This window comes from Colius striatus, chromosome 13, assembly GCF_028858725.1.
Source record: "Colius striatus isolate bColStr4 chromosome 13, bColStr4.1.hap1, whole genome shotgun sequence".
In the NCBI taxonomy this organism is placed as follows: domain Eukaryota; kingdom Metazoa; phylum Chordata; class Aves; order Coliiformes; family Coliidae; genus Colius; species Colius striatus.
In genome coordinates this window covers 16706685-16729945 of record NC_084771.1, presented here as the reverse complement: position 1 = coordinate 16729945, position 23261 = coordinate 16706685, and the positions used below count along the sequence as shown (strand labels likewise).

General features: G+C 36.4%; 1 protein-coding gene across 1 annotated transcript in view; it reads left to right on the top strand.

Moving 5' to 3' along the window:
- Positions 1–21511, top strand: part of PCDH11X (protocadherin 11 X-linked) — a 305273-nt gene extending 283762 nt beyond the window's left edge. Inside the window, exon 6 of the mRNA XM_062006639.1 lies at positions 21305–21511. Within this exon, the coding sequence (XP_061862623.1) occupies positions 21305–21511 (207 nt within the window). The remainder of the gene's footprint in view (positions 1–21304) is intronic.
- Positions 21512–23261: the final 1750 nt, after the last annotated feature.

The window sequence follows — 23261 nt, the reverse complement described above, 5'->3', positions numbered from 1 at the left end:
ACTGCTTAGATCTAAATTTACGATATATATGGTGTTTTATGGACGTTGCAAACTTGTTCTTTGTTCACTTTGCTAACCCTAAAAGCAGTTTTACTGAGCTCCTGGGAGTGCACTCACTACTGATGAGGTAGATTTTCATAATTCTTGGCCTCCAGTATTATCCTTTTCCTGTACTTTGAAGGCCCCTGCTATCATCCCATGCCTATACTTCTCTATGCGGCATTTTATTTCCAGTCACAGACAGTTAATTTTACTTACAGTAGCTGCATATATTGCATCTATTAGTTTAATATAATTATATGTGTATATAAAAGACAATAGTTGTTTCCCTAAATCAGAAGCAGAGAAACAATTGCACCTTTCTGAGACTTGTTGTTACAAGCAAAGCAAACAAGCACAGCGAAACTGACTTCAGCCTGGCCAAGGCACGTCTGGGCAAATCTTGAGAACACCTGAGGTCTGTGCTGCAGCTTTGCACAAAGCCTCTGGCCTATTCCAAGCAATGGCAGCACCATATTTATTGGGCTATTAGAAAAAATAAAGAAATAAAGAATAATAAAGAAAAAAAACGTAGTTACAGTTTTATTCTCTACTAGCACAGCCAAACTAAACCTTTCTCTTTTCTCTTTCACTGCAGTAAGCTGAAACCCTTACCTGCCTTTTTCACAGTTACTTTTTTGCAAACTTAACCTTGTTACACCAACAATCCTTCTTCCCCAGGCTGGTTCCTACATCTGCTACATTTGTTTCATTCATGCCTTTTGCCTGTGCTAATTTTCTTTACGTTTGGGTGACTCCTGAAAGGTACCAGTGAGTGAGCCAAAAAATTATAGTTGATCCCTCTCAGTAGGAAATAATGGGGATGAAAGGTATGTCTGTATACTTTCCATGCATCCTGAAGTGCTGAGTTTTGGGTAGAGGCAACAGGGCTGTTTCTGGTGCAGATGCTGAACACTGAACACACAAAGTCAGGACTCCAAGTAATTTTCAATAAGCATTTATAAGTAATTCCAAGCATTAAGTATGCACTCCCCCTGTGATTTTTAGCACCCATTTTTTCCTCTTCTTCCTTGATTGCTAATCAAATCACATATAGAAATGCTTTCCTGATGAATCTCAATCTATGGGCAGTCTTTCATATATACTTCACTACCAAAATATGCAATTTGATCATTGTATGCCTATATAATAAAATTCATCTTTTCAGAAGCTTAAAAGCACCTATCTCTGTGTCAAAAAGCTAAATATCCCAGTAGGCTGTTAAGTGGACTTGTCCTTCAAGCTTTAGGAAATAAATGCAATGCTGATTTGGTACAGATTGAAGCGTGATTTAAAGAACCACGGCATGCCATTTCATAAACTGAGTGCTGTCGATAAGGCTTCTCTGTATTGACTTTCATGTTTAGGAATGTTATTGTGGGGTTTTGTCATTCTGCTTTTTTGTTTCTACTGGGCAAAAAAAAAAAAAAAAAAAAAAGAAGAGTAAAAGAAAAGGGAGAAGGAAACTATTTTTTGCTATACCTCTGAAACATTTTCCCTTTTTCTTGTGTTGACATCTTTCATGTATATGTCCAAGCTCTGAAGGATTTTACATGATAGACTGGGTCAGTGAATCAGAAAAAGTAAGATTTGTGGGAATAATGAGGATATACATGTGAACAGGATAGGGGACAAAAGCAGGCTGTTATTGCATTGCTGTGACTGTCACATTGGCAATAATGCCTGTGATTGCAGTAATGGACCCAAATGAATAATAAGCCTTCCTTTGAGCAAGATAAACTGTCAGCCTGTCCCTAAAATAGTCCTCTCTCTGTCTTATTGAGTTAGCTATAGCTCTTGAGAATCACCAGGTGCTATTTTTATGCTCTTACTATGCAAGTAGAGATGTAACACCAGCTGGCTTTTTCCCCTGCTTGTAGCTCCTGTTCTTTGCCAAAGGTCAGTATGCAAAGATTTCTGCTTAACTTTGGAGTCTAATATGTGATGCGGTACTAAGGTAAATTCTCCATTTAAGCACTGTCTGAAATGGATTATCTTTTGTTCTCAGTGGTCTGATTGGAGTCATAGTATATGATATATGATGAATGCAAAGGAGATGTTGCAGTTCAGTCACAAATTATTATTTGCAGGATTACCGATGACCTCTTATTAGCACTTACAAGTGGCAGCTCAGCTCTTGAAGGGTTTAGGAGGCTGCCTACTGAAGAGGCTTTTATTAAGAAGTGTGGATGGCCAGTATACTGGTGATTCCATTTATCTTAGGATCCAATCAGAGTGTGAGCAACCTTTGTGTAACAAAGGAATGGAAAGGAGAAGCCGGTAACTACTTGGAGCAACTTTGTAGTCATTGCTTTTTGTATTTGGTCTACCCTTTGTATTTAGAGGCAGCTCATTCTTTCTTTCAGCCTTCAAGAGCTTTCCTTTCTTATTCGTGATGTATGCTAATCCAAAATTCAATATTGCATCCTCATTACCTATTGCAAGGCCTACCATAATTCTGTCATCATAGACATATATAGTCTACATCAAGCTTTGTGGTTTTGACAGACAAATTATATAGATATGTCAGAAGTACAAATACAGTAGAGAAACAGAATATCTGAAATATATTTTATTCATAGACATGGACTATTGCGTCACTAGATGTCACCTAATCAGGGAAGATAAATGTGTCTTTGAACCTAAGCAATTTAAGGTATAAATTAAGATTGTGTTTTGCCCTATCCCCAATTCTATTTTCTCATTTGTTTTCTTATCACAGTCATCTAACTGGTAACAGATAAATATGTCATTCCTAAAAACTATGTACATATTTTTTTCTTTCTGCTACAGTCATTCTTGGTGTGCAATCACCTTCTTTCACTCTCTTTCTCCTCCTGGAAGAGACAGAGGAACGTACTTGGTATTGATGGAGCAGCTTAAAAATACCTCCAGGTGTAGCCCAGGTTTTGTAAACAAAGTAACCTGGGATCTCCCACAAGGGCCTTAGTACTCTCCAGCCTCCTGGCTTCTGTTTCATCATAACACCATTTCTGCATTGTAACATTTTTATTGTGTATGGAAGAATCAATCTTCCTTGCAAAATACCCAAGGGTGAGGGAATGTGCTTGTGCAGCCAATAGTGCTATATATGCCAGATTATAGCCACAGTAGAGTGTTGAAAAGGTTTTGTGTGATCTGTCTATAGAGATTTCCTAGTCATATATATATGATTAAATTACTACTGGCAAAGTAGTGACTACATGAGTAGGTCTCTGTTTAGCTGTCAACAGCTGAAACCCCACTTCAGAGGTATAAGCATGAATATGGGCCTGAAAAATAATAAGCTTTGGATTTATTTTTATGGCAGAATAATACTATATAAAATACAGTAATGTGGTCTAAATGTAGGGAAAGAGTGGGTTTGGTTTTGTTTTGGTTTTTTTTTAATGATTCAAATGGAATGATGTAAACCTGAGGTAAAGTATGTTTTGAATTTTGGATTTTCAGGATTTCTTCTCTTCCTGAGTTTTTCTTCATTTTCACAAAGGAGCTCAGTATTGCTCAGTGGCTTTGGGTATATCTTCCTAGTGTCAGAAAATTGGATTTTGCCTGAATTTCCATTCTGGTGAATTTAAATTAAAACAAACAAGCAAACAAATCCACAAATAAAACAAAGAAACAGCCAATCACGTTCAATGTTGTATTTTCATGGACAGGGAAACAGCCATTGATTGTTTTCCTCAAGCTTAAAGCTATCTGGGATAATGCAAATCATTACACTTAAAATATAAGTTGCAATAATTGAACCTATTGCCTTTGGTAGGGGTATCTCAGTGGGAACCTTTGATGGTAGCGTGCACTGAGGAGACATTGACTGTTTCAGCTTTCCATTTCTGAAGTTAATTGTCTGGTCCTCTCTCACCTTTGTAAATCGATTGGGTTTTCAGCTTTTTCTGCAAACGCACACACTTACAGCACTGGTGGAAGTTAAGGCAACACAATGCACAGTCTGTGCTGCATTTCTGAGCTGCAAAACAGACTCATTAGAGAGAAAATCTACCTTACAACTTTCTTGTCAAGCAACAAGTATCACAAGTATGTTAATTGGAGTCTTCTAATTCAATGGCATCCTTTTATTTGGAGAAACCAAAGCAGGGAGGTGAGTGCATGTTGTTCCTGTCTGGGTAGTGTGGCGTTCTGCCCATAGGAGAAGAATGGTCTGGAGGTGATGGTCAGCTATCATTAACAGCAGAGTTTGACCTTTTATTTTTCATTATTTTCAATGAGCAGAGAGTTTTGCAATTTCAAGGGAAATAAAAATTGCAAATAACCTTTCACCTGTTAAGACATGCTCTTAAAAGAGGGGGAAAAAAAATCTATTGAATGTTTGCGTTAAGGTACAAGATCTCTGCCAACTGTGAGTGAAAACATGTCTGAAATCAATTTGGTTTTCAGTATTTTTCAGTCACTGAAACTATCAGAGAAAAACAAATTAGTTTTTCTCATTGGAATTACCAAGAGTCTCCTCAAAATGGTTTAGAAGTCAAACTCCAGACAATAATATAATTGTTATGAATGAACAAAACAGTAAAATCTTGAGGTCATGATGTCTTCAGCTGTCTGGAAAGTAGCTAGATAAATCTGAGTTCTTGTTTTGGACTTAACTGTAATATCACTAAATATTTCCAGAAAGAACCCCAGAACAAACAAATTGTGAACAAATTTCCAGAGATGGTTTATTTTCTTCCTGTCTGCTCTCTTCAGGGATTTTTTTGTTTATTTTTTAAAGGCTTTAAAATGGCTGAAGAACTGGTTAATCCATGTGCTGCTTGTGGCAAGATGAAAAAGAACACGGCATAAACGACAAAATACTGGAGTGAGAGCTAATGCAGTTTTCAAGAGCCTATTGAGTAAATCATAGCCAGCAGCGTGACTCCGCAGCGCCTTCATACACGCGCTAGGGGGTGAATTAGTTCTTTGCCACCGTGCTCTTATCCGTGAGGCAGCAAGGACTCTTGGCTGGCCTGTTGCTAAGGGAAGATGAAGTGCAAGGTTTTAGTCGAAGGTTTTGCACAGGTTGGTGTTTAAAATCAAACAGAATGTTTGAGTGCCTATGCAATAATTCAGCCTAAACATACAGGTTGAATAACACAGTCTGTAAAGATAAATTTACTGTTAGCACTTGCAATGTTGCTGTTTTTTAACACTTCAGTTGCTTATTTGAGAGTATTTATGGCTGAAGCTGCATCAGTGTACTTGTAAGAGATATTAAGCTTAGACAAAATCAAACCTTTACAGGTGGATGTGTTAGTTTGTGATATAATGCCTTCTGGCTGATTTTGATTTGCATCGATTTGCCTGTGCTTTTGTTTGATTACCTCTAGGCTGGTATTAGAAATGCAGGCTGTTCTGTTTGATCCCCTATTAGGCTTTTACCTAGATATCCTATTGATAGATGCCACTCTCTTCTCTTCTGCCTTCGTGCTGAGAGCAGCTCCCTGCCTGCATGCCTTTAAAACTTGAAAAATTAAATGAAAAAAACCCCAAAAATTTGGAGTAGGCCTGGAGCTGAACAAAGCTCTGGTTTTCTGTTTGAGTTTCTAAAGTGAATAACAATAAACCATTTCAGCATTCGTTTAATGTCATGAAGCTTCAAGAAACCTCTGTGCTAGCATTCCAGAAGCTCTCTACTGCTCTTTATAGCAGAGCTTTGGTTAAAGAGTCTTCTGGACTTCTGTTTGTTTTCTGTAAAATGTTATGTTTTCTGGTATTTTGACACAAGTTATGTGAATATTGAATTGCAAGTTAATGTAGAAAAATCACTTAATATTTCTCTAATAATATTTCCTTTGTAAAGAGAAATTTAAAGTTGTACATAATGCCCACTTTTCACCTGAGGATGACAGGTTTTGCGAGTGACAGCTTGTTGGAGTCCATTGATAGGACTAGGGGTAATGGTTAAAAGCTGGAGCACAAGTACCACTTAAACTTAAGGAAAAACTTTACTGTGAGAGTGATGGAGCCCTGACATAGCCTGCCCATGAAGAGTGTGGAGTCTCCTTCTCTGGAGGTTTTCAAAATCAACCTGGACACATTCTTGACTGATCTGATCTAGGAAAACCTTGAGCAGGGAGATTGGACTAAATGATTTTTAGAGGTCCCTTCCAGCACCTACCATTCCATGATTCTGTGAAGATTTTGTCCCGTTTCATGTATTTTCAAACTAGTCACTATTACTGTGTCTTAGATTATGAATCTGGATTTTATTGGGACTTTTATATTCATTTCACCAACACTTATTTGGAGGTAGGGCAAGAAGAGCCCTACCTCAGGGAGCTGTGGATTAAGTCTGCCATATGTTGACAACGCATCTGTCTGGGGTGTGATGATACTACCTTGGAGCATTTAAAATTCTGAGCAGATTGTAAGATTGACTTAAATACCAAAAGGAACACCCATGCTTCTAAGCTAGGCTCTGCATTACATTGCAGAGCTGGTGAGTTGTTGGACATGACAGATTTCAGTTTCTGTGTTCAGAGCTCCTCCTAAAGCTCAGACTGTTCTTGTGAAATGAATGGCAAATGCTGACAGGAACACTGCTGTCAGTGCAACTTCAGAACAAGAAGACAACATATTTAAAAGTGATAGCAGATAATTGTAGTGACTCAATCTTAAGCTATTTGAACCTGTAGAGCTTTTAAGCAGGAACTTTGCTTGTCAAAGCAGTCCTTTGTTAGCTGTGGATTTCTCAGCTCTAATTTGAAGATTTCCATTAATGAACTGGTGTGTTACTTACAGATGGAGTATCTGGCAGAATGCATCTTCTGCAGTCACCAATTTTTCAGTCTTGTTAGAGCAGATAAGATCATTATTGTTCTCTCACTTGCTCACAGAGGTTTAGTGTTAGATGATGTTGCTAATGGCATTTTTAAATCCATATGGCTCCATTGAAACAGACTGCATTAGCACTCACTTCAATGAATACCTGCTAGTATTGGCCAAACTAGTCAGAGAACAGTTCTTATTGAGTTATTTTCTTTTGAGTTTGGGGTGCATTGTCTGGCTTTGATGTGCTTTTAAGTGATGCTGTAGGTGCTTGCATTTATGTGCATTATTCTTATAAAATGCACATGCATAATTATTTTGGACAGTCTGTGATAGCTTATTGGAATGTAATTATGGGGTTTTGGTACATTCCTGGAGACAAGATATTTTTCTCTGGGGAAGCATTATAGATGTCTTTATTCATGAACATGGAAAGTAATTACAACTTGCCTAACAGTGTCCTTTCTGTCCAGGACTCCTGATTTCATTTTTCAATACCACCATTGACTTCAAGTATGAAAATCAAGAGGGCACAGCCATTGTGCTTTGATTTCTTGATTTGCAAACTATTCTAATAACTTTAATAACTTATTTTATTCTGAAACTGAATTAATATTTCTAAAGTCCATTTGAGTAAAGAATGGTATATATGTGCAACATACCGTTATGCTATAGGCTGTTTTTCAAATTCCTAACATCTGTTGTCAGTTTGTGGTGGTTATTATACATTCGTATTGCTGAGAGAAGGAGATTTATGGAAATGCAAAACCCATGGGATGCAAAAATGCTTAATGTCTACCTAGCAAGTGGAAGAGTACATCACTGATAAGAAACATTGCAGTGTTATGCTGATAAGGCAATGTGCTTGTGGAGTGACAGGCAAAGTATTGATTGGAGCTGGAGAGTCATCTTCTTGTATTTGTTGTTTGTCTTCTCTTTCTTCTGTGAATCTCTGGGGAGTCAGTTGGGAATTAAACTGTAGTCTGTACAAAGAGTGGATTTATAGTCTTTAACTGTGGGGAAAAAAATGGGGTATATCTTTTGAGGCAGGGATATAAACAATTACAGAAAGTTAATTTGTTGGCTGGGGTTAAAGTGAGCCAGCACAAAGGCATACAGCACAAGATAAAATTATTTCCTCCCAACTAGGGAAATTACTTCCACAGCCACCTGATCTCTTTCATCAGAGACCCTTGATGTTAGTAATTATTTATGTTATGATATAAATGAACATATCATGGTCCTGAGTCTCAAAGGCAATTCTAGAAGTGTAGGTGAAAGGTGCAAAGTGTTGCTCTGTATCCCTTTTGTTTCATTGCCTGTAGTGACATTCAGTGTCTTGTCACCTTGCTACACAAGCTTAGAGTTAAATCTGCACTGATTTTGATTGTGTTCATTTGAGATGTGACAGTACATTTCTCTAGTAAATATATCACTGTCTATGCATTGGCTACCTATGGCAACATAGCTCAGGTCTTTTGAAGTTCTGGGAAGAGTCAGCTGGTATGCTTCAGGCTGCTGCTTCACTTCTGGTTTCCCAGTACAGTACTTAGAAACCAAAGCAATGCTGCCAGCCTTCTTTCAAACAATGAGCCTACCTTAACAGTTTAGAATGATTCCACTGAATCTCAGAGGAGCATTGGTTTTTCAGACAGGATGTGGTTGTTTTTTGTTTTCAACACATTAGAATGAGATCAAAGCCACTTCAGTTTGTGTTCAGCATAAAGGTCTGAATCCAGTGTTCTGGAAGTGAAGCTTCATTTCCTTGTGGCTTTGATTTCCTCCTTGCAAATACCATGTTGATGTGTTTTCTTTGTTACACATCTCAGATTGTTTAAATGTCATATACATTACAGTTATTTCTACTGCCAAGTCGACTATGACCAGTTCTGCAGCTAATTTTCCCTTTCCTACCACCCCTCCTGCATTCACTGAGATTCTACATAAAAGGATTTTAAACAGTGCAGGTAATTTGCTATAACAGTAGCTACAGATAATTTGTTTTCTCAACACCATATAAAACTGCAAAAGATTGTAGAATTCACTCCATTAAAGAGGTTGCTGAAGTTCACAGTATGCCTTGATTTCTGGCTACTAATGAAAATACATTTCTAAGTCTGTTGAAATGGAAGCTGTTTAAGAATAAGCATTTACCTTCCTACAGTCCTTCACCAAGAACCAATAACATTGTAAATAAAGTAGAATTCTTTTGAAAATGATTAGTCTGTGGTGTAAAGAAGGGGCCTGGAACTGTTTAATTAGATAACAACAAAAAGCACAGAATGAGCAAAATGGTTCTGTAGATATCTGATGATCATACTGAGATATAATTGAAGTGGAGAAGCCTGTTGCTTCTAATAGTTTAAGTGCCTTACACACCCACTGCATGCACTGAGTACAATAGAATGTTCTATCACACATTCTCTTCATCATACCCAATATATGATCCATATTCCTGCAATAATAGTGGGGATAATTAATTCTGGCTTAAGCATTTAGAGAATTATTAAGTGCTGCAATTATAGGCTTTCCAAATGGTAGTGTTTAGAACCAAGAAACTATTCTCAATACTTCCCACCCCCCCACCCCCTCCCATATCTGAGTGCACTGAAAAACTTCAATTCAGCAACATAAGGCAAAAGCCCCTGCAGGAGTGCATCTTAATGTAGTATTAATTGGGTAAAGGAAGAACATGGCTTAGGAACACAGAGGGTGCATTTGGAACAGGGCAAATAATCTGAAATATAAGTTTGATGAATTCCCTTCATCTCTGTGCTGTGGTTGCTGCAGCACTTTTGTTTATATTGATCTGAATGACATGGAAATTTTCTTTCATCTGTCATTTAAATTCATTTTACCTCTTGCAATTGCCTCTGCCAGCTTACATGTTTGTTTTCTGGTGAATCTATTAATAAGATTTCCAATACATCAAAAGAATTTCTTTTGTGCAAAGGTAGAATATAATACACCTAAGGTGTGGCAGGGTTCCTAGCTTCAGTGTTACCTACTAAAAGTTATTAATGAGTTCTGTGAAGTAAAAATAGAGAAAAGAATAATGCTAATTGCATGCTATAGATTTTCCTCCATTGCTTACTCATTTAGTTGGTGATTTGCAGAATAGAATATTTACACCACAGCCACCTTCTGATTGCAGTATGCCTTCTGAATTGACAAAAATAGGACCAAAGGTCAAATTAATTAAAAACAGAAGGAGAAAGAACATAATTAATGCTACAAGTTTGTATTTACACGTTTTTCATGGGAAATATGTGAAGTGCATTATGTTTAGTGCAAAGCACAGATGCTGTATGCCAAGGAAAATTAGAAAGCACTAAGATATATCTTAAAGAATGGAATTAAATTGAATTTTCTAGTTGGGAAAATTCATGCATAACAATAGTTTCAGGGTGAGCAACCAGGGCAGTTACCATGGGTATTTGATAGTGTAATTGATAAGGGATGCAAGTAAGTGTGCATGTACGTGTGGCTGTGAGTGGGAGATACCCATGCCTTTAGTGTCTCCCTGTTGCCTGCATGCCTGCCTTATGCCAACTTTCCTGATATTAATGGTATAACCCTTTCACAAGCACTTTTTTTCCTGCTGATTTATTTCAGAGGTCCTCCCTGGTCCTCTGATATCTATAGCAATTTGCCTTTTTCTGAGCAGTAAGAATACAGTGTTGACACTAAAAGACTTGCATTTGTTCTTGCACAACTGCATGTTACAACTGGTTCCTGCACTGATTTTCTGAATCAGTTAGAGCAAGCAGTTGGCTTTACTGATCATCTCCTTGATCTCAGAGTTGCAGAAGTATAAATTTAGTGTGGCTTATGTGGAGGATAATATTTACCCCTGATTTAACTGAGCTTTACATGAAATTTGAATAATCCTGAAGTAAAGATAGCAGCAGGATTAGTCTTCTGTGTGGAAGGTGAGTTCAGAAATGGCATTCACTGTGTCTTTTGCCTTCCCTCCTCATCCCCTTTTGTTTCTCAGTTCTTTGAAGCACATTTACTCAGGCATCTTTCTAAAGATACAGGGTCTCAGATTCAGGATTATGCTATTTACGAGTGAGAAATAATATTATTTTTAGTTACATATGGTAAATTGCTGGGATTAAGTTCCTCTTAAGCAAAACAAGTTTGCTGCTTCTGACAGGAAGGAAGAGCTGGCCTTTGTGGCTCACTGGAATTGCCCAGTCCTCACTTTCTCTGACTTTTCTAATATTTTCCCTTGGTACTTTATACACTTTTCCATTATTACCTCTGTCTTCACTCTTTGAGTTACTGAGTAAACAACTTCCTTTCTGTCTTGGTTTCTACTTACAGTCCTTGACTTGAGTTCACCTGTTTTCTCACTCACCTCAGTAACTGTTTGTCAGGAAAGCAACCCAAGGTCACATTTCTGTGTTTTATAAAGGCAAGTCCCTGGTGACAGATGACTGAACCTCACAAAACTGGACCTTGACTTACAGCTCCCTGCCACAGCTGCACTCTCATTGTGATTTCAGAGCAAAAATCCCATGGTTGTAGGTCGTGTCTGGGCTGGAATCAGGGCAGCTGCAGGCACATGGGTCTGCCTACAGGCAGGTCACCTGCTCCCAGTGGCACAGAGTAGCTCTCAGCTGTGGGAGCAAGCGACTTTCCTCAGACTGAAGTTCCTCAGTTCCCTTTGCCCAAAACTGCATTATTTCTTTATGCAAACTAACATATGCTGCATTGCTTCAGTAATTTATATTGCATATTTTGCTTCATGAAGAAAGATGAGTAAGTGGTCTTAATAGTCCTAAAGAATGTCTGTACTGAATATTAAAATAAGCTAGAAAGATTTAAAGAACAAGGAAAGGCTAATGGCTTTATATTTTGCTTTACCAAAATTACACTAGTGGTGAGTTCTGAAAGACAGTTATATATTCTGATTATCTGAAAGGACAATTGCAGAGACATCACTCTGTAGGAGCGAAAGATGATATCAATGGTACAATACAGCACTTCAATTTGTAAATTTTTTTCCATTTACAAATAGCTATTCCAGACATCCATTTAAGAATGTGTTAGTGGCATGGAGCTCAACTCACTTTAGTAATTTTGAATATTTCATATATGCTATTGTAAATAACAGCTAAAAACTTGTTCATTATTACCCTGATAATATAAGCTGTGAAAATACTGATGCAAGTGGGAGATTTCTGACTTTAATGAAATAAAACATAATGCTTTTTCATAAAGCAACTTGGAGATAAAAGTGGGTATTTCAAATATTTGAAATAAAAACAAAGTATTGCAGTACTGTTCACAGTGACATTTATCACATGGCATATTTTCTATGTATAGTAACAGAAGAATGAAACAAATCAATGTATACCAGTCAAAAATTCCTTTATTACAGTATACGGAATAACTTCTCATATTGAGAGTAAAACTTCTATCTGACAATTGGAAATACATGTCTTGATTCTGGAAGCTTTCTTGAATTCTTCTTATAGCTCCTCTTGAAATTTTTTTTTGGTCTAGGGAATATTGTTTGGGACCACTGAAGTCCACTAAAGAGGATAATACTGATAAAAATCTTCATGCTGAAACATTGGAATTTTACTTAGTACAAGGTGGCCTAATTATAGTTGCCATGAGAATGTACTTCAGATATATGACCTCAGATGGTAAACATTGTACATTTAAAATTAAGAATGGGTAACCTAGATGTTTAAAGGATATCTGATGAAGACCAAAAACATGAATGTTGCAAGCAAATACCAATACAGAGAGAAGAAATGAAAGTGCTTTCTCTGTGCCTAAAGTAAATCTGGAGTTTCCTGAGATCCCGTTTTGGGTAGGAGGGTAGCTTTTCTATTCTTCCTCTTCTTCAGAAAGACCAAGAATCTTTTTTTTGACAGCTGAGTTAAAATATATTAGTTTTATCCTTCCATTTTAACTATCATCAGTTCCCATTCTAGCTAGTCAAACACATGATATCAAACATTATAGATTTGCTGCTCTAACAAGTTCAGTGCTGTTGTAACAAAGATGTGCTGTCATAACAAATACAGTGAGATAGCAACATGCCAAAGAGCTGCTTTTCAAGGACCTTTGTTTTCAATTTTTTCTTTTTTTTTTTTGATTTTGTGTTGACTCTTCTTATGGTGATATTGCAGAAAAGTTACTGCTTTATTTGGTCAAGATGTAGCAAGGGCTGGCTGCTTCCTGGGGGCCAGGAGCAATGGTGAATGAGGACTACTGTGAATGATATCAAAATTGGTGGAAATGTAGTTTAAAAACCTTTGGATTCAAAAATATGGGTCTTTTTTTCCAGAAAAAAAATTGAAAAGATCTGTCTGTCTTTCTATTCAAGAGCTACCTCAACCTCTTCAGGTACTAAGCTTATACTCTCCATAAGATTAGCATATTGTATACAGCCCTAACTTGGGTACTTTTTAAACCATAAAAAAATGGTTCAACATTTTTCAAGAGTTCAACAACTATATACATGAATAACAAACATAAGGTTATTTCATGTCTGTATTACACGTTAACTGCTTGATAATCACCCCACTCATATCCTATCCATACCTGCAGGAAAGAGTTTTGTGGAGCCAAGATTAATTTTATAGGGTGAAATATAACTAACGTGATACTCAACTACTTGTGCTAGGGTATTTAAGAATAGTCCTTGAGCATGTCTTACTAAAAGTGTTTGTCTGTTTTCTTCTGACTTCAGCATTCTTTCAACCCAAAGAAGCAAAATTAGATAAAAAATCCATTTTTCGGTGAAACAGTAATAGCTCCATGTATTGATTAGAAATGAAGAAAGCATGTTTTCAAGCCTCTTCGAGTGAACACTTGTGATGGCTTGTGAAGTTATACACATGTGTAATGCTTCAGAAAGGTTTGACCTTTAAATGAAAAACTCTATAGAAAAAAATCACAAGTGGAAATTGAATCAGGTGCTTGAGATTTCTTCCAGGTCTCTATATCTCTAATAACCTCATAATCCTTGAACTTAACGGCTTAGCCTTGACTGCTATGATACAAAATTAAAGACTGGAGGTCAGTAAGTAATTCAATGGAATAACATGTATTGTTCCATAAATCTATAAGTACTCGGGAAGAAAGACAAAATCTATTTATCTGAGGTGCAACTGAAATGTATAAATTACCAGGAATAAATTAGAGCTAGAGTGCTATGCATATTTGTTAAAGTATAAATTCTGCTCTATTTCATTATTAACACAAAGAAAATACTAGGTTAGTGATATACTAGTTGCTTTTAAATGAAATATTCATAACTGTAATAACACTTGATCAATATTTCTGCTAAAAAAGATCCATGTTGTTGGGCCAACAGTGAGAAATGATGCCTAATATTATGCAAATATGACCATATTATTGTTTATGATTATGTTCTTATAACTAAAATGACTTTGCCTATCTAAAATCAAGCAATCAAGATAGTAACATCAAAGATGATAACCTGGAAAGTGAAGAACCTATTAAAAAAAAAAAAAGAATGGAGACTTTCCTATTTGTCAGTCTTAGCAACAGCACAGCCATAGGCAACTTTCATGTGCAATTTTTATTTAATCACATGTCAAATTGAAGACTTACATGAATTAAACTTTAAAAAGCTTGCTTTCAACTATCATCTTGACATCTAGTTAGCATACAATAACTGCCTTTCAAAAGCTAAATAAAATGGTTGACATGCTTTAAATGTTATTTTCAACTTTGTTTGCTTTTTATTTCAGTTCTCTGTTGTTATTTCAAGAAGCTCAGAAAATACAGTTTAATTGTTAGGTGTTACTAAGAAATGTCATATGAGATATACTCTGATACAATGAGAACTGGGGTCTGAAAATACATGCCCATTGAGATTGTTAATCAGAAATTTGTGAAGTTAGAGGTTTATAATGTTTTTGCTCAATGATTATTTGTCTAATGAGTTTGTTCTATGACCTCTGTGCCACAAGAGGAGGATGGGAGTATATGCGTAACTTTAGTTGCTTCGGTGAAAATTTGCTTCTTAAAGCAGGTGGTGTTAAAAAAAAATGTGTTGCTTACCCACATATGAAAAAGTTTCACAAAATTATTCTTTTACAGTAGCCAATAGCTGAAATATACGATATTTTTGCTTATCAGTTAGGCACAGTTTTAACATGCCTGCAAGAAATGCCTGTAGGGGCATGTAATTATGATTTTAAAAGGCACCCTGAGTAAGTGTGGTAGAGTTACAAGGTAGTCTTGCAAGATTATTTCTCATCGCTTGAGCCAACTCTTTGTGTGAATAAATCCAACTGCAAGATCTAACAATTTAAAGTAATTTCTATTTGAGAAGGTAAAAGGGTACTGCCTGTTCCACTCTTTTACAGTATGGGTAGTAATTCTTTTGTTGAAAAACTACAAATCTCTAGGATAATCATCCATATTGAATTTGCATTTATCTGGGTATTCAACCAAGCTTTTACTTGCCTCTTTGAAGTTAATAAAGTATGCTTCCTACATCTAACTAAAGTAATAAAGTGGGAGGAGTTACTTAAATCAATAATAAGTGAAAGCCTAAAACTATTCACATATCTCAATACTGTACAACAGTTAGATTTTTAATCACAGTGAGGAAAAGTAGAAGAGTTTATCAAAGATTTATCTTTTTTAGATGGAAGCCTGATGCTGTATTTTTCATTAGTAATTACTGAGGATGTAAGACACCAGTTACTAATGATATTAAATCATGAGGACTAGATAAATTTATAACAAGAATGTAAAAAGAATTATATTGGATGTCTGAAGTTTTAAATAGCTGAAAATGTAATGTTTAGCCAATATTTAAAAGGGTAAATATGATAAACTGTGGAAACAGTAGGCTTGACGAACAGAAAATCAGAAGCCAAAAGGGATGTGATCAATAAAAATAGGACACTAGCTGATACAGCTGAAATTGTTCGATATAAAGTAGGACTTGTTCAACAAGCTTGATCTGTATGAGATGACAATTAAGGCTAATAGTATTGGCAGTAGTTGAGGGCGTTAATTTAATGGACACTAAACTTGGACTTCTGAATCCAACTGGATATTGTCACTTTGATGTACACTACCTCTTCTCTTTCTCCCAGAAGACAAGCCCTTCATTTTGCTCTTATAAAAAAACCCCAAAATTAGTCCTCTGAGGGATTACTGCAGGCTACAATGAAGATATTATTAGAAAAACAACTGCTAAATCATAAAAGATGATTACAGTAATGATTATTTATCAGTGAAGTGTTTCTAGTTGTGTGTAATAATAGTGACTGAGAGTGTTCAGCATCTTCATAGGTGCACCAAGAGAAAATATAACTGATGGTAAAAATTTTAAGTTAGACTAAATTGATTTGAGTGAAAAATTATAATGAGCTACTTTATACATTTTGTCTGTTAGGAAACAATCAAGACAACATAGTGAAATCTAAGATTCAATGCTCTGAGCTGCACTATGTGTGTGAAATACAGACTTAAAAAACATTTGATATAAATTCTTTGTGCCCTAATAATTGTACTGTACACTACTAAGTTTAGGGAAAGGAAAAATAAAAATACTAACTTGTCGTTCTTGAGTTTCAACACAAGAATGTCTCTCATTGGGTTTGTAGTTTCATTCTTTTAAGCTGGTTGTTTTCATGTTATTCTGAGAAATTTACATTGGTAATAGCTAGGTCCTGCATGACTCAAGACATATGGAAAAAAAGGTGGTTGTTTTTGAACAAAAGGTGATAGTTGAGTATAAAAAGATTTGAGTTGAAAATTATGGTTTGATTGGAGATTAGCAACTGAGAAGTACTGGTCATTGCTGAAGGTAGTTGTTGTCTGATAACTTAAGGCATGCATTTTATACTTTCCCAGCCTTTGAATGACTGAAACTCTCAGCAACTGAGAAATTATTAATAGCAAAACTAGATTTTAAAGTTAAACATACTTTTGACTACTTCTTTATTCACTGGCTGCTGATAGTGGAGAAAAAAAAAAGCTGAAGTAATCTTATTTTATACTGTTAGGCTACTTTGTAGCATCTCCTAAATAAGGTCTGTTTTAAACCAGAATGATCATCTAAATAATATAATTAATTCAACATAAATTAAACAGTATTTTTTCTTTATGATCTCCTTTTAAAAGGATATTAATTTGCTTCAATGAATGAAGATAATAAGGTTAATAGTTTAATGTTCCTCCATTGATATCTACTGCTTTTTCTATTACCTTTTTTTCAATTTTTGATTATAAATTGGCTAGCCCCTAGTGTATAATTCCAGAAATGATCCCTTCAATGTATCCAAAGCTATTTACTTAGACTCATCTTTTATTATTCCCAATGCCACAGTCTAATTATTTTAGTGAAAGATTGAACACAGAATAGTTTGGGGCTTTGATCAGTCTTCATATAAATTTCAATAATGAGAGTAAAAGGTTTGAGGTTTTCTGAGATAATTTGATCCCTCCAGACACATACTGCTTTTACAAAATGCAGTGGATGCCATAGGAGACTTCTGACAGAATTTGTGTCTGAGTTCATGCCATCTCTGAAAGCAATTTTTTTTTTTCATACCGATAAAGTAAAATTTAGTATTGTTAAATATGTCAAACTGTATATTACTGAACATTTTTCTTTAAATTTTCACTTCATTTTCCCCTATCAGTCTCATTGTTTGTATTACAAGTTTCTACATCAATGTTTTCAGAATCCACTAAGAATACATAATGGGTTTGCTTGCATTTCTCTCTTTCTGGAAAAAAATACACTAACTGTCAGTCAAATAAATAAAACAAACCATAATCCTTGTTATTCTATTACTATCGGTTCTAACTCCCTTTGGAGATAAATAGAAAAGCAACTGGAGTCTGAGGATATTTTGTAATCTTATAAATTGAAATTTAAATGCCTCAAGGAGGAAATTTCTAAAATAATTGTGACAGAAGATAAGTTCCAGCTTTTGGCAAAATTTTATTAGAATTACTTGTTCCAGATCATTGTCTGGTGCCTGCATGATTTAAGAAAATGGCAGCACTGCCGTAAGAGAAATAGATGGGTTTTTTTTCATCTTGATAAATTCTTCTGAAAGTGCTCTGTCATCAGCATTATCAGGTGTGACATACTCAGAGTCACTATCAAATTAAAAATCATGAGACTTTAGCAGATGTCAGTTTATGTTAAATTGTATGGATTTTTTCTTTTCTGCTAATAGCATCTCAATTTCTGTAACAAAATATATACAATTTTTTACTGATCATAAGGATTAGTGAGATTTTAATTTTATTTAGGTTATGACTTTTGTTTTTTCTCACTGGGCTAAGCACTTAAAAAAAAGACTTCTTTTTCTGATCTCGTTTATTGGTATCTACTTAATTTTTTCCACATTTTGATGACAAACCTTGAAAAGAAACAGTTATTTTTATAAACTTAGTTTTGTATTTGTATAAACTTAGTAAATCTCAGTTGCACATAATATTAACCATTTCATTTTCAGCCATTTGCAAAAGCTGATACTGATGTCTTAAACTAAAAGTTGGGAAAATATTTTAAGAACACTATATTCTTAAGATTCACTCATAGCTTGGAGATGAGAAGATACAACCTCCCATGTGTAGTAAACAGCACTCATGCAACATAAGACAGCATGAAGGCATGGTAAACTTCACAAAATACAATCTTTACAAAAATGTCATGCAATGAAGGTTGATTTTTCATTGATATTGTGAATAGCAGACTCATTTAAGACCAACAAAAGTATATTCTATTTCCACAGCTGTGTACCTGTGCAAGCTTCATGTGGTTTTGTACACAGGGAGTAAATCAGAAACATTGCAGGAATATTTTCACTGGATCAGCTCACAAAGATAGTTAGTTGGGCTTTCAGATAAGGGTTTGCTGGTATGAGAGGCAATTGATAGTTAAGAAGAAGAAGATGATAAGTCATATCAGTAATTTCTGTGGATCCATTTGCTTTTTGGACTGTGCAGAGACACTCCATGTACCTTCACCTGTCTGTTGGGAAAAGTATCAAACAGCTAGCAGGAGGAGAAGGACCACTGTCCCATCCATCCTTCCAGAGAGCCTGGGGAGCAGCTACAGACAGCTCTCTATAAACAGTGAGATTCTTCTGGTGACACCAAAAATGCATAGGAGGGTGGGGAGAGGTGGAGGGGGAAGTGCATATGTAAACTGCAGGCTACAAGGATGTCTCTGGCCCAGCATCGCTCCTTCTGTCTTTTCCTGGCTGCAGGGTCCACATGATCATCTCCATCTTGACGTTCTCTTCCATCTCCCTCTATGCACTTCAAATTCCTGTCCTTAAATAGTGCTGGCAGAGGTGCCAGATTGGCCCAGCCGGGCCAGAGGTGGGTCCAAACCTCAGAGCCAGGGGAAAGTTCAAGAACTCTTTGCCGGGCTTGCACTGCAGCACCGTCCTCCTGTTACCAAGCAAAAGTGACTCCTTGCAAAACCATGATGGAAATCATAATGTGTTCAGGATTCCAGAGCTCAACTGATGTCTTGACTTTATCTTTTTCAATTTTTATTGAAGATCTGTCCAGTGAAGGAGAGTTCTAAATCTGCAAATTTGGTAAACAGGAAAGCAGGATTAGAAGGCTAAGTGTACTTGATGATAAACAGATGAAATCATCTGGAAAACCAGAATAGCAGGAAGAATGAATGCACAGTGTCACACTTAGGCTCCAACAATCAACGAAAATAACTAGAAAGGGAACAACTAGCAAAAGATCATTAGAAAAGGAACCAGGCATTATGGTGGTTGGCAAGAAAAATGTGTTATGATGCCATAGAAAAGGCAAAGCAGTAGTGGAGCCTGCAGGAGCTGTGAAATGATCCTTCTGCTCTACTCCATGCTTTAAAGTTCTCAGCTGAAGCTTTGTAATGAGCATTGCACAGAGAAGCACAAGTGAGCATGTGTGCAGGGCAGAACGTTAAGAGACATCAGAAGGCACACGACAGATTGAAATAATAAGGTCTGTTTATTTTCAAGTAGACTAAAGTGCCAAATGCCAGAAAGATGAGTGGGAATAACCAGACCATGATGGATGGAACTGAAGAAGTGATTTATGTTGTAACAAGAACCAGGCAGGTTAGACATTAGAGGAAAACCTCTCCATTAGCAATATTGAAGCACTAGACCAGATTTTCTGGGGAAACCATAAATTTTTTACTGGTAGCTTGTAAGAAGAGTTTTTACTCACGTCTGTCAGGAGTTGCATAGGTAAAGTTGATCTAGCCATTTTCTTGGCTGTACCACACTGTGCAGCTGCTGTCTTTGGGCATATGTAATAATGTCACAGTGTCAAAAAGTGATTTTTGAAAAACAGAGAAACAACTTTTTTAGAAAAAACTTTATAGAGGTGATAGTGTTTGACACCATCACCTATAGGAATAAAATGTCTAGGGACCTCTGACATTGTCTGCTGTATTATCAACCTTTTTTGCATAATTGCATTAAAAAACCCCTGATCTCTAGCTTTGCTAATCCCATCAGTTCTGGAACTGGAAAGTTTTGCATTGCATTTCAGATGGAATTTTGAGTAACATGAAGATAGGAATATTTTAAATTGTTCTTTTGAGATTTTGTGCTGTTTTGTTGTTTGTTTATTTTTTTGTTAATCTGCATGTTTCATGTTCCCAAAACACGTGAAAATAAGCGGGAGAGCTGCTTATTTCTTTGTTTGCATTTCTTTTAATACTGGGACAAAATTACATTCCTGTTAATTGACTCCTAAATCCCTCAGCGTCACTTAGGTAGTGAAAATATCATCCTATGCCTGGTGCATCAAGTGTTTCATTTCACCTGGCCCTTCCTTCAATAGCTGTGCTCTGATGCTTTACTTCCTCAGCTCTCTGTTTCTCAGCTTCCAGCCTTTCACAGTTAAGATTCAGATCTGTGGTATAACAGAAATCAAAGGAGTTATAATGAAATGTCTGAAGGAAAGTAGTGAAATGTATTTTTAATTCTTTTCCTTAATGGATGTCCAAAATCCATTAGAATTGTTTTCAATACATAGGGCTTGTTATTGTTTGTACTTTCTCTCCCTTAGAAGAATCCAATGTTAGAAATATATCACATTTTTTAGGCCCAAAACTTTGGAACAGCTTTTAATGGGAAAGAAAACGTTTTTTGAAAACTAGAAAACTGAGCAGTGAAATAAATTGAGCCTCAAAAAGTGATTGAAATCTCCAAGTCAATATACAAAAGGCATCCAAAGACTTGTGAAGTCTGACAGAATCTCTTTAGTTTGAGGTGTCTTTCATTTTGCATCAGGGCTTACATTTTTAAAAAATAGAAGAAAGCAGTGCTGTCAGGTGAAGCGGGTTTGAAAGCAGGCTGCCTGTTCATGAAAGCCTGAAATTGTGCACAACTCTAGATAATGCGTCTTCAGCAGATAACTGAAATAATACATTTCCTAAATTACTTGCATTAAGCAATTACTGATACTGTAGTGGAAACCATATAATTTTCTTCCTTCCTTGTAGCCTCAGCGCCGTGTCACGTTTCACCTACCAGATGGCTCCCAGGAAAGCTGCAGTGACAGTGGACTCGGAGACCATGAACCCACGAGTGGTGCAAGCACATCGCACCCGCTGCCCCTCGGCTTCCCCCAGGAGGAGTACTATGAACAAGCTTCACCCAACAGCCGGACAGAGGGAGATGGCAACTCGGACCCGGAGTCCAGTAAGTGATGAACTCTGGTCATCTTAGTTGTTAAATCATTTGAGTATTGGAAGTGGGCTTCTTTAAAAGGCAAGCATTAAAACTGAATGTTGATTTTAATGTGGCCAAAGTCAGTCCTGTATTTCTAAAAGTGTGAAGTCTGACCATTGAAAGTAAAACACTCTTGAGCTGTAAAGAGTTTATGGATGACCTGGTGTTTTTATAGATCTGCTGTGCTATACTCAGAGGAGCTTTCAGATGAGGTTAACACTGTTTCCCTTATGGTCATAAATACTGCACTGAGGGAGATTTCACCTTTTAATGTGTTTCTTGATCCAACGCTACTGCACTTTGTAGTTTGGTTTAACTTGACGATGATGAGTGGGTTTGTGAAGACACTGCAATCTTTGGAAATAGAGGTTGCTTGATTTGTCTTTTGAGAGCAGCAATGGTGTGTAGTAATAAGCTCAAAAGAGTTTGTCATCTCACTTCTGCTACTATCACTGACTTCTTATGATTTTGAAAACAGGCAAAATCAAGGTGAGCTCAGGATCTGAAACTATGGATACCAAAATTGCTTTCTCTTCTGTGATGTGATAGCCAGTTAGAGACTCCACTGTACTTTAGTCAATTGTTAATTGTCACGGGGCTCTTTATCTGGATTAAACTATGCCATTGATAAAGAGACACCTGAATGTGTATAAGCCTCTAAGGCCTTGTTAGTAGCCTAATAAGTGATTTAAAAATACATCTGTTCTGGGCAAAACTTAGCCCGAAAGGTGTATTTCAGCTGCTTTAGTGTATCATGAAGAATGAATTACTAAGTCCTATGCACTTGAAATAGCTCTACAAGAAGGTAGTAACATCTCTGCACTGGCAAAGACAGCATCCAGCAGAGTGCATTTCCTCTGACTCCAAGCTGGCTCTGACAAATTCAGCCTGGCTCTTGGAAATCACGTTCCTGCCTTCGTCTTGTGCTGCCCAAGACTAGAGTCTGAGGGACTTGTCTGCACAGATAAGGCCCATTCTCCCTTTTCCTTTTATTTCATAAACTGTTAACTGGGATTACCCAGTTTCAGACTTTTAAAAATGTATTATTATATGGTTCATGAAATAATACCAGAATATAATTTTGTTTTAACTGATAGCTGACAAGTAGCATCAGGGATTTTGGATGTTGTGTTGAAAGCATCATTCATCATTTGTTTTTGTTTATATGTTTAGGTTGTAATATACAACTTTAAGAATATTCTAGGTAGCAAAACAGAATTCTTTTCAGAATGCAACTCCAAAAGGCTATAAATATACCCCCAGAGAAAGAAAAAATATCAAGTTATATATTGTTTACTGCTTTTGCTATGCATACTCATAATCTTTTCTTGTTTGTGAGTCTGATATTTATGCTTTACTAAAGTGAGCATGATGTACATGAAATCAGTATTTGGGTCTTTTCGTACTGAGAGCGGGGGACAGGACCTGGTATGTGAGGAGTTGCTAGAGCAAGCATGTGGATCCTGTCTTGCTATTTACAAAGAGACTCAGGTTTTGGATTTACCAGTCTATTTTTGAGCTCATTTTTTAAAATTTCAGAATAAATATAGATCATGACTCTTTTAGAATGTTGCTCTAAAAATAATATAGCTTTGACATCTGAACATCATCGACACATATCACTGTGCAGAGGCCAAGCAGATATCTGATGTCTTTCCAAGTGTGAAGCTGAAGAAAGTTAAATCACCTGTCTAATTACCTGACAGTTCAGTTTTAAACTTGAAATCA